The 12,874-nt window shown below is 36.7% G+C and overlaps 1 protein-coding gene across 1 annotated transcript in view; it reads right to left on the bottom strand.

Annotated features, from left to right (window-relative positions):
* Positions 1–12,874, bottom strand: part of LOC107663882 (potassium voltage-gated channel subfamily H member 8-like) — a 120,262-nt gene that overhangs the window by 10,091 nt on the left and 97,297 nt on the right. Inside the window, exons 10-11 of the mRNA XM_016454265.1 lie at positions 9,701–9,950; positions 2,104–2,318 (exon numbers count right to left, since the gene is read on the bottom strand). Of these exons, the coding sequence (XP_016309751.1) occupies positions 2,104–2,318; positions 9,701–9,950 (465 nt within the window). The remainder of the gene's footprint in view (positions 1–2,103; positions 2,319–9,700; positions 9,951–12,874) is intronic.

Here is a 12,874-nt window from a genome sequence, read left to right as displayed (position 1 = left end):
GCTGAAAATACGTCAGTATTTGTACGTTTAGAGGCTGAAAATACGTCAGTATTTGTACGTTTAGAGGCTGAAAATACATCAGTATTGTATGTTTAGAGGCTGAAAATACGTCAGTATTGTACATTTTAGTGCCTGTAAAAACGTACATAAATGTACGTTTTATAGAACCACATTTTATGTGAAATACATATGAATTATCATGAGATCACGTTGGTGTGAAGATCAACATATTTGCTTAAAGGAATAGTTCACCCAAAAATGAAAAATTGCTGAAAATATATTCATGCTCAGGTCATCCAAGATATAAATGAGTTTGGTTTTTCATCTGAACAGATTTGGCGAAATTTAGCATTACATCACTTGCTCACCAATGGATCCTCTGCAGTGAATGTTTGTACGTTTAGAGGCTGAAAATACGTCAGTATTGTACGTTTAGAGGCTGAAAATACGTCAGTATTGTACGTTTAGAGGCTGAAAGTACGTCAGTATTGTACGTTTTAGAGCCTGTAAAAACGTAAGTAAATGTATGTTTTATAGTACCACATTTTACGTAAAATACATACAAATTATCATGAGATCACGTTGCATGATGACTTGCATAAACACATTTTGATACGCTTTGAAATATTGCCTTGTGGAAGTGAACCAAACCAGCAAATGCAACATTGTAACAATTGAAGCATGTTTCAGAATAAAGCAAACAATATATGTGACACTGGACCACAAAACCAGTCATTTACATTTAGTCATTTAGCAGATGCTTTTATCCAAAGCGACTTACAAATGAGGACAATAGAAGCAATCAAAACTAACAAAAGAGCAACAATATATAAGTGCAAATGACAAGTCTTGGTTAGCCTAACGCAGTAGACGTAGCAAGGTATTTTTTATTTTTTTGGATATATATATATCAGTCATAAGGGCTGAATAAAAAAGCTTTCCATTGATGTATGGTTTGTTAGGATAGGACAATATTTGGCCAAGACACAACTGTTTGAAAATCTGGAATCTGAGGTTGCAAAAAAATCTAAATATTGAGAAAATGGCCTTTCAAGTTGTCCAAATGAAGTCCTTAGAAATGCATATTACTAATAAAATTAAGTTTTGATATATTTACGGTAGGAGATTTACAAAATATCTTCATGGAACATGATCTTTACTTAATATCCTAATGATTTTTGTCATAAAAGAAAAATCAATAATTTTGACCCATACAATGTATTGTTGACTATTGCTACAAATATACCCCAGTGACTTAAGACTGGTTTTGTGCTCCAGGGTCACATATAGCCTGGAAATGTAATTTTAAGAGCTTTGTTAGCGTCATTCTGTACTAGCTGAGTTACAGAAAAATCACAAATTAAATACTTTTAAATATCTATTTTATCCCCCTCTTCATCAGCAATGGGATTAAATTATGTGAGAAAAGCTCTTTATAAATGTACAAAATTATTAATAGGATTCAAACAAAAAGAAAAAGTGTAAATGGAGACCACTTTATCTGAGCTATGCCAATTAAAGGAATAGTTCACTCTAAAATGAAATTTCTGTCATCACCTTCATGTCCCTCCAAACCTGTATTACTGTTTTTTCTTCTGCAGGAAAAACAAAACAGACATTTCTAAGAATATCTTCTTTTATATTCCATAGGTTGGAGTAAATGACGACAGAATTTTCATTTCTGGGTGAACTGTCCAAAAACTATGTATGAACTGTATGTACACTCTGTGTAATATTTCTATTTAAATAATTTTATAGGAAAAATCTGAAACAAAATTGACACAGCAGAGAATATGAAACATAATAAATGATCATGAAGGCGACTAGTATCGTGTTTCTCTGTTTGAGCGATGATCTATTTATAGGACTTATAGGATTATATAGGTATAATATTGATAATCCGATCCTAGGCGATGTATCGACTCCTGACCTGTACGTTCGTGGTAATTGCCTCAGTCCCTCATGCACATGATTCGGGCTAAAAAAAGCACATGCACACACTGCTTGACCTTTACAGTCAAGGCTGTAGAATCAAAGGTAATACTCTGGGATTGTCACCCTTTGCCCTAAATACCATCATGTGTGCTTGCAAGCATCACTCACGTCAGCTCCACTGCCCTCCCGCAGGTTATAGGTGAGATCGTGCTGAATTTCGCTGACAAACTTCTGGGCGTATTCAGGATAGAGGCGCAGAACTTCTCGCAGTCCCTTTAGGCTGATGTACTGCAGGTCGCAATACGTCAGTGCTTTCACGTTTGCGTTGGTCTTTATCACCTGCTCTTTCGTCAGCGAGTCTGATCCGATCAGGTCCCCCTTTCCTGTTTGAGAAAAGCATATAGAAGTTAATTTGTGGCTTACACAGGCTTTGTCATGCAAAATTCATAAGTATGCTTTTAAAGTTGCATATGCATATTAGATCCCTCCAGTATTTTGTGTGAACATGTTCAGACAAGTAAACAAAGACAGAGTGTCAATCAATGCTAAAGTTCTAAGGAAAAACTTTCTGTTCTAGGTTTGAAAATGAGACACAGGAGGGGCACACAAGGCAGCATAGAGGCTAAAAATATATTCTGGTTTGGTGCAAAGGGACTATGAAAGCAGTGACAAATTCTGAAGTGTGCTGAAGTGTCAGAGCACTGCATTCTGGGAAGGCACACCGGTTGGAGGCAACTGAGTTCAGCAGTGCTGGGAGAGAGATGGGTTGTAGACCATATGTGCATCTTTCATCAAGCAATCAGGTGTGGTAATTATGCATGGTATGTGTTTGCATATCTTTGCATGTTTGTACTGTCACATTTTCAAGAGCTCTATGTATCTTGTCTCTGAGATAACATGGCAGAACATAATGGCTGCAGTTTGTTTTACGTTTTTCCTTCAACTGGCCAAAGCACCTTCCTTTCTTATTCCCCCATTTTGTTGCTCTTTTACCCCTTGTTCTCTTCTGCTTCCCTATGTGAGCAAAAACATGACTGTACGTTGACAAGCAAAGTTGCCATGTATTCTGCCAAAACTATATTTGCAAACTACATATCAATCAAAACAATAAGAACATATACAAAAATATGGCATAAATTTGACTTCTGAACGGATGTTTTCCTGTTCTTGTAAATTCTTGATTTGTTAGTAGATCCAATGAAAAAAAACTGCTGGTAAATTTAAATTAGTTTAAAAATATTATTTACAGGATTCTTTTGGAAACAATACCGTAACTATACATGAATGAAAAGAGTCATTCAAGATTATATTATAAATATTTCTTGTGGCTTTGGTCTCTAGAAGACATGATTAGATATGTAAACGCACGCATGAATCACTCAGGACCTGTCATTGCCGGCAATCATTGACTGCACTTTGAAAGGTCAGTGGGAAATGGGGTCAAAGTTGAAAGTGTTTGAACTTTAAGCACCACATTACAGAACTTGACTAGCGTTCAGTCATTCAAACAGTCAATCCATAGAGTTCAATCCATCAGGCAACACTGACATGAGCCATGTGACAGAACATTATCAGGAATCTCTCTCTCCATCTCTCTTTTTCCTTTTATCCTTGTCTCTATATCTGCTTTCTCCTCCTCTCTCCGATTCAGTCTCTCGTTCTCCTCACAGCCCCGACAGACTGTAGTTCTACAGTGCAATAACACGTGTAATCTCATTGCGAGGTGACATGAGTCTAGGTGGAGGAAACCATTTCATATCACAGCTTAAATTAAAACAATCACTCCCACTCCAACCGCAGCTCAGAGACGTCTGTGTGTCTGCGTGTGTATTTATTGGTCTGGTTCCGAGAATAAGTGTTTATTGCTATCTGTCTTGACTAATCGTTCGCTTTCATTTCAAGCTTTCATTTTTTATTAGTCATTGCCAATTTGCTCTGTGCCTTTTTCTCCTGCTGTCTCTCTGTTTTCCTGGCTGTCTATCTGTTTGTCTCTCGTTCTCTCTCTCTCTCCAGTATTCTCCAGAGCCTCCTGTGGATCCTCGGGTCAAGCTGTCAGATCGATAACGCCACAGGAAAGTGCCATTACTTTGCATGTGTGCAGGTGGTGTGTTTTCAACATCAAACGCAGATCCTCCAAACACTGAACCAAACAGTCTCTCTGTGACAGTGAGTGGACGTGCATGGGAACACAGGCAGGCTATATACGTGTACCTGAATGTGTGTGTGTGTGCATTCATTCACAGCTCTACTTTTCCTCTTCCTTTCAAGACATAATAGTTCAGTCTTAAAGGTTGTATATCTCCTGGTCTAATGGTCCATTCACTCTCTGGAAAAGGAAACTGGAGGTGTGAGATTTATATGCAATTCTGTCACAAATTTTTTTTTTTTTTTAAGAAATTAATACTGTTCTTGAGCAATAATGCATTATGTTGTTCTTTTTAAACTCTCAATTAATCAAAGAATCCTGAAAATTGTGATAATAATGGTTCACAAATCAGTAATGATTTCTGAAGGAACATTTGACACTGAAGACTGGAGGCTGACAATTCAGCTTTCATCACATCCATAAATAACATTTTAAAATATTAAAAAAAAAAATTAAATGTATGATTATTTCACAATATTACTGTTACTGTATTTACTGTATTTTTTTTGTTCAAATAAATGCAGCCTTGGTGAGCATAAAACTTTTTTTTCTGAAGTTAATAAATATATTATATAAAACACTGTCTAGGTAGGCAGCTCACTATGTTTTGGAACATCTTTAATATGCAGAGAGAAAGAATTTGTCTGTCTTGTTTTTATTTCCTCTGTATGGCATGTTCTTTTTCCCATTCCTTGATTCACTCCCTCCCACATTATTTTCCATGTGTGTGGAGATGGTTCTCGCCTTCATGTGTCATGTATTAATAGTCAAAGCACTTTAATAATGCATTGACCATCAATTATTAAGTGTGTGTGAGAGAGAGATGGATGTGGCCTAGCGGCATGCCAATATTTGATTTGATCAGAGCAACAGAGTTCAGGCATTTGGAGATAAAGAGACCCACATACACACACACACACACACACACAAGAACCTTTAGCTCGGCAAGAGCTCTGGCTCATCGTTTACTGTGACCTTTTAAGAGCCTTTATTTCCAGATTAACTGTAGGCACTGTACAAGAGGGGGTTCGGATATGACAAATAGTTTATTTATGATGGAAAACTGTAAGCATCTGAATTATTTTTGTCCTTTTTTAAGGCTTTTAAGGCACCTTGTCATATATGAATTATGTTATCTTTTAGAAATTGTATAATTCGGTACAAATCATAGCATGCATTATCAATATTCCAACCAAATGTTTTTTTTTTTTAAAGGTCTGGCTCAAATGAAGGGTCTAAGAAACAAAGTGTGAGGATGTGTGTTGAGCAGCTGCTCCACGCTCAGATGAAAGGAGAAAAACACAGTAAAAGTTTCATAGTCCATCTATGGTCACAGCTGCAGTTTTCAAAAAATAAATAAAAAAAGCAACAGGAGACACAAACAGAAAGGAAAGGTCCTGGGTGACTAAACTAAAAGAACACAAAGAGGCAGAGAGAGACTACAGAAAGGATGAGTTCATTGAAATCCAGTCCTAATACCCTCAAAGGCATACGGATGATGTTTGTGACAGCGCTGCATTGATACATCTCAAAGAGGACAGCATTTGTTCATTACACTAACCTACACACTCTGGTGCATCACATTAGATAAGGATTATGAAGAAATCCTTGGATTATGAAGAAATGAAAGAGGTTCTCCCTGTTCCTGTGTGTGTTTGTGTGCAGCAACAAACACTGTGTACAGTCTCTGAATCTAAAAATATTCATTTGACATTTGCATCTTCTACAAAACAAAACCTTATCCAATTCGTATACCAGAATATCTTTTTTGTTTCATCAGGTTTGGAACAAGGGTGAGTGTATAATGACAACATTCATTTTGGAGTGAACTATTGCTGTTAAACACTGCAAAGCAAAAAATAAATAAATAATGCATATGTAAATATGTATTTTAGCTATCATTCACATTTAGGTTAGGAGATGCTTTCTTATCCCAGCAGCTTATCAAGATTCCTTCTGCTAACAGCTGAAGGCAGTTTCGCCTGCTGTTATCTGGCTTCTTGAAGCTTCCCAGCAAGTTTTTTGGGAGGCCCTGTGTACAGCTCCCTTAACTCGATCCTTTCAGATGAAGCAGAGAGGTGAGCACTTTTTTAAATTAAATTACCCACAGACTCGGTTTATGGCAATGATTTCCATTTGAAATAAAACCCTGGGCTTTTCTTTTATGTATTTTTTCTTCCATTTACTTGTTTTCCCCCCTGTTATTCATATTATTATATGCATTTGTTTATTAGTACATTTTTATCCATGGGCTTGTAAAGTTAACTGATTACTGCTTCATGACATATTGAACGGTCCTATGTAAAATAAGCCATTAGGAATAGCAGTAAAGGCTATTTATCACTAATGTATGTATCTGTTGTGGCTACTTTCAGAACCATACTTTTATCTGTGGATTTATATTTCAATTCAAGTCATTTCACATGAGGCACAGACTTTTTGTTAATGAAATCAGACAATTTTCATATAGACTTGGGTTAGTTGTCACAATGGCTTCAAATATCTAGTTAAAAATAGACAGTCATAGGTTAGAATATTTTTATGATATTTTAGTATGTTACGTTTTCCGTTTTGATGTTTCATAATCTTGCTATTTGAAATATACTATTCTCAAATCAGTCTCAATATATGACAGGTAAACTTGGGCCCAACACGTGTTAAGCTTATGTTTTGTTTTGTTTTTTATGAACAGTAATAGCTGAAATGTACAATATCTCTTTGTACACATAAAACAACTGTTTTTCAAAAATGAAGAAATATTCACTTGAGTGAAAAGTGTGACAAGTAGCTCAGGTGTCATTGCATTTTTGCTTCATTAACATATTGAGTATTTATCTAGTAGATGTTCTCACGGTATACTTTACAAGATCATGTGATTCACAGAAGAAAAAAGACATTTACATGGAAGTTATCCCTGATTCTGTTGTTATTTCTCATCAAAAGTAACTTACAGGGCAGTTACTGCAGCAACCAGTAGGCTAAGTGTCTCGCTGAAGGACACAATAGGTCATAAAATCATGAATTCTCATGAATACTACTGGGTTTCACATCTGGGCTACTTGCCGAGCTCATTAAGCTCTACAATACCATAAAAAGCACTGACCTTTTCTAGTGCAGTGCATGGAGAGATATTCACACATGTCCAAAGATTTAAACAGAAAACATTTCAGTGTTAACTCATGCTTGACTCAAATTTGAGTGGCTACACTATATTTTCCTGAAAATTACTATGTGCATCAGATTTCCATGTATATGTCAAAATTTTTCTTCATATAAGTACAGGAGTGGAGAGTATGTTAGGAATGCGAATGTAAGTGTGGGAACGACAGCAATTACAGACTCAAGTACATGTGAGCTGGATTGCTAATGTCTCTTATGGCACGAAAGTACAAGGTAATGTCAGGATGCAGAATTCATATTTATACCAGCTCTGGGCAAAGAGGTGTTCTTAGGTTAGACAACTGGTCAAATGCAACATAGCCAATGGGAAAAATTAGGAATTTAGATGCTGTTATAAAAATCCTAGAGAGCTGCCTATACTGAGAAAGCATTTTAAGGGATATTTGCAAGCTGAAAAGTATGCTGCCTTCTAAGATATGCTGTTTTGGACATATTTAAAGGCACATATCTACATATCCTTCACAAGTTGTCGTACCAGTTAAGAGAAACAAAGATTATAAATGTTTCATTTCATTCATTTGAAAATAATACATTAAAAAAATGTTTAATCCAAATAAAATTGACTATTTTACCCAATTTGGGTATGTGGTATGTATTTTGTATATTCTGTACTATACTAGTATTGTGTTGTTAGCTTAGCAACATGCTAAACTCAAACATCTCAAACTGTGTGTGAGTCGACGAGCCACCAGTGTGCTTTAAGCGTTTTTTGTGTTAATAATATTGCATATTGTTGGGCCTGTACAGTTCATGGTAATATTACATCAATTTTATTTTATTTCATTTTATTTTATTTTGGATGATAAAAAACAGATAGTGTAAAATCTACATCCTGAATTTAAAACCTTCATGTTGAGCATGCATGTCTGTCACTTATGAGGTTCCATTTCAATTAGAATGCTGCCTTAAAGGGATAGCTCACACAAAACTGAAAATTCGGTCATTAATTACTCACCCTCATGTCATTCCAAACCTGTAAGACCTTCGTTCATCTATGACCCTGCATAGACAGCAAGGGAACTACCACAGTCAATGCACAGAAACGTAATAAGGACATCGTTAAATATTGAGGTTCAGAAAGCTCTCAAAAATATCTTAATTTGTGTTCCGAAGATGAACAAAGGTCTTACGGATTTGGAACGACATGAGGGTGAGTAATTAAAGACAGAATTTCCATGTTTGGGTGAACCATCCCTTTAAGATATGGTCACACATTAGTAAAATGTCTGCGTCATTTTGTAGCAAAAAGATCCATTGTCAATAGTGTAGCAATGCATGAACACAGAAGTCACTTTTAAACCAAGCAGCATTCTATTGGTCAGTGTAAATTTGCGTTACCAACTTGAATACAAGTAAAATCTGTGTGGGGAACTTTTTTCACACTTGCGTGAAGCTCCTGACTGCACAGATTCCGACTGAAATGACTATTTTCCGCAGGTGACAATCGCTGAACAATGGTAATTGTAGCCTCACATTTAGAAGGTAGCTGCTTAGACAGCCAGCTCACTATGTTTTGGCATGTCATGTATTGGCAAGCACATTAGAGAAACCACACATAACCTCATCATCAACAGTAGCTGAATCTCGCAGATAATATATGTATTAATATGCATAACAAAGGAAGACAATTAATGAGAAAATGAAGCCAATGAGCCAACTGTGTGTGTGTATAATGGGGGGAGGGGGATAGTTACTGTTCAATAGACTTGAAAATTATATGGGAATCCTCCCTCGAAACAATAAGAACTACAGATAGTGGGAGGATGAGATTCGTTGAACAAGTGTGTGTGTGTGTGTGTGTTAAGGTGCTTTAAAAGAGCCATTATTTAGCTCATTTATGATGTCTGAATTATGTCAGAAATTATACAATGATATTAATGGATAGTGTGTGTGCATGTGTGGGCAGTTTTTATTGTATTGGCCTGTTTCAATATCACACAGGAAGCACAATTAATAGTGACAGGTAGGAGGAATTTAAATGGGCTTTTGAAATTGCTGTGAAATTGTAATATAGGGGCCACTGAATAAGCCAGCATGACTGACACTCAGAAATGCATTTGCAGGCGCTGTATAGTGCTAGAAATGACTTTTGAGTCTGAATGTAATTGTTTTGTTTGTTTTCAGTTTTCCACAGTTAACAGCACATATTTTACCTGGTTACCTTAATCAGGTAAGTATTAATAAAAAGTGGGTCATTTTAGTGGAACCAAATGGAATTGCAATCAGTTTTTTATAAGCCAGCTGCCGTAGTGTTTAAAACTTGTTTAAAACGCAATATACAATTTGATTGTGTGTGTGTGTGTGTGTGTGTGTGTGTGTGTGTGTGTGTGGGGTGAATTCAGGTAAATTGGGACACATTTTCCAATTAAGATGACTAGGAAAAATAGCCCAATTACCCTACATTATCTCCTGGACCCTACTGTTTGTGTGTAATCTTACCCAGTATAGCCAGCACAGTGTTGTCCTTGAGCACTTCCATGGAGCCTGAGCAGACAAAGTAGATGGCCTGCAAAGCATCACCCTGGCGAATGAGGAACTCTCCTGGAGCACAGAAGGACGTTTTGATGATGAGCGACAGTGAGCGCAAACACCCTCGACTGGCCGATTCAAACAGAGGCAGCTGGAGCAGCTCTTTATTCAGGTGCATGGCAATGTCAGCCCGCAGTTCATCTGGGAAGTCCTTCAGAAGCTGGGAGAGGACAAAGAGATCTTTTATTTGAAGCACTTGCACTTCCTTTTACTTCTCATTCTTGAAAAGCATAAAAACTTTCTATTTATGGTTGATCGTCAAGGAAACAAGTGCTGCAAAGAAACTGTAGATCAGTCTTCTACTTAGACTTTAATGGGCGGTGATATTGATATCAAAGCAAAGAGACGTTTATGAGTTATGTAACGAGTGTTTTGATTTGGGCTCATTAAATACATTGTGAGTGTAAGATGGAATCTCTTGTTTATGAGCAGATCAGAGTTACGGATGAGATACTGAATGAAAGGTGAATGGAAAGAGAAAATAAATCAAATGATAAAAGATATGAGGGATTATGAAACAGAATGAGAGATAGAAAGAGAGCATGCTGAAGTGAAAAGCGAATAAAAAAGGATAATACGCATTCATCTTAGACAGATGTATCAAATCACACCAGTGATAGCAAGAAGGCCAATAATAAGCAATGCAGATTGGAATCAACAGTTGCAAAGAACAGGAGCTACAATTACATAAAATTTAATACTATGAGCATAATATTTCATTACAAGTGCTTATCAGATTTCCTATATTTTGGCCTGTAAGGCTACGGGTTAATGGGAGATCCAGCATAGAGAAATGATGAATGCAAAATATGGATCCAGATCGGCCTCAAAAATAATACATTTATAAAACAAAATTCATAAATTCACAGCACAATTTACATTTACAAAATCCGATTCGTACATTCAAAACACAATTCATAAATACAGAAGTAAAAGCATAAATATTTCCCCAAATGCTCACACAAAAGCATCTTACCTAAATAAATGTAAAATGTTTACACAAATATGTATATATCAAGTTCTTGAATTAATTTCCATCACACATTTATGAATGATGTTACATGTATTTATGGATCGTTGAATCTGCATTTGCAAATCATCACACATGCGTGGACTGCTTTGAATTTGTGTGTGGTATTTTTGAGACCTTCCTGGCAGGTTAAGATTCATAAATATCTTTTTTTGGAGGATGTTCCGTTCAGCCAATCGCGGTGAGCTTTTAATCCCCCAATCAAAATGCTCCTTACTGAACAGACTCAAGAAGCTCAACGCTGCGCTTGTACTGTGCATTGTTTCTATGATCGGGTCCTTGATGTAAAGACATTTTAATGGGTACTCTTTTTTTTTTTTAGCACCTGATTACAATTTCTACAAAATCACATTATGATTTATATCGTTCGCACAAAATACAGCTACCCGGTTAGCCTGCTGTCTTATACACCAAAGTTGCACATACCCTGGTGATCACGACTGGTTGCTTACTGACGCTTCGCTGGACGCTCAACCAGCCAGCCTCTGCTGCCTCTCATTCCAAGGAAATCATTCTAATTTGTATGGATACTGCCACTAGTTGTGACGATTTTACGATTTATGTTATGTAATAACATTTGTTATGCAATAATGTAAAGCATAAAAATGCCTATTAAAACGTGAATTATCCCAATAACATGAATCTTTCTCATAAAGTAATTTCAGCAACAACAGGACAAACTGCAATGCTTTTTAATAATTCTATAAAAGAAAGCCAACTTAAACTCCATTAGGGGTTCAATCCCTAACTGATTGGCAGCACCAGTGACCATTGGCAGCTGGCAGTCTGATTCTGGCAGGTCACGTGATCTGCCAGTGGTTGGCTGCCTGGCGGCTGGAAGTCCACTGTCAGGAACCATTGATTTATGGCAGATTTATGTTGCTCTGCTTCCACTCTATACGGGAATAATATTATAATTTTTTATTGTACATCTGTTCATATGATACGGCCATTTGTCTCCTTTATTCAGGATAAACCTCCCTTATACGCCTATGATATAAAAGAATACATTCATAAGAATACATTAATAACAATAAAACAATTAATTTCATTGCAGTAAGAGTCGTAGGGAACGTGTTAAACTGGCAGCTGGCTGGACGGAAGCGGCAATAACCCACCAATCGGGATCACAGCCATTAGACTACTTATTAAACCTCCTTAAACCTATATTATATTAAAAATACATTCAAAAGAACATATTCACAATAATAAAATTATGCATTTCCTTGCAGCAGGAGTGGTGGGGAACGCATAGGCATACTCATAGCTTAAAAAGGCTGACTGGAGGAAACTGTTATAGGAGGACATGAACGCAAATAATATATTAATTGACTCAAAGTTGTTTACAAAAACAATGTAGAAATAACAAAAATAAAATCAGAATGATTTCCTTGGAATGAGAGGCAGCAGAGGCTGGCTGGTTGAGCGTCCAACGAAGCGTCAGTAAGCAACCAGCCGTGATCACGTTCATTTGACTACTTTAGTTGGGGGAAAAAACCAAAGGTCAATCATCCAAAAAAGCTATATTCATAATAAAATAGTGTATTTCCTTGCAGCGACAGTGATAGGGTAGGCGTTCTACTCGCAGATCTACAGCGGCTGCCTGAAGCTGCCAGCCAGCCACTGGCAGGTCACGTGACCTGCCAGAATCAGACTGGCAGCTGCCACCAGCCACTGGCAGGTCACATGACCTGTCAGTGGCGGCTCCTGCCAGCCAGTTGAAGATTGAACCCCTACAGCTTTTGTGGCCCATGGCAATCAAAGTAAACATTACATGACAAGTAAAGGTTAAACGATTGCAGAAATGTTATTTATTTGAAGGTTTAAAGTGAAGTCGTGTTTAACATTATGTAGGCATATTCTTGGAAACGAGCTGGCAGCAGAAATCACACAACAAAAGAAATGTTATCATTTCATAAGTAAATGAGTAAACAATTTAATAAAGCAATTGAAAACAAGGTAATTCATATGACAACTAAAAACTAATAAAATTAATGCCGTGATTTCAATATTCATAAGGATTCATTTTTAGGAGTCGTCAATACGTCATTTTT

The sequence above is a fragment of the Sinocyclocheilus anshuiensis genome, unplaced genomic scaffold (genome assembly GCF_001515605.1).
Source record: "Sinocyclocheilus anshuiensis isolate Anshui unplaced genomic scaffold, SAMN03320099.WGS_v1.1 scaffold976, whole genome shotgun sequence".
NCBI lineage: Eukaryota > Metazoa > Chordata > Actinopteri > Cypriniformes > Cyprinidae > Sinocyclocheilus > Sinocyclocheilus anshuiensis.
Note: the sequence above shows the minus strand (reverse complement) of the source record. Positions and strands in the feature narration are given on the sequence as shown.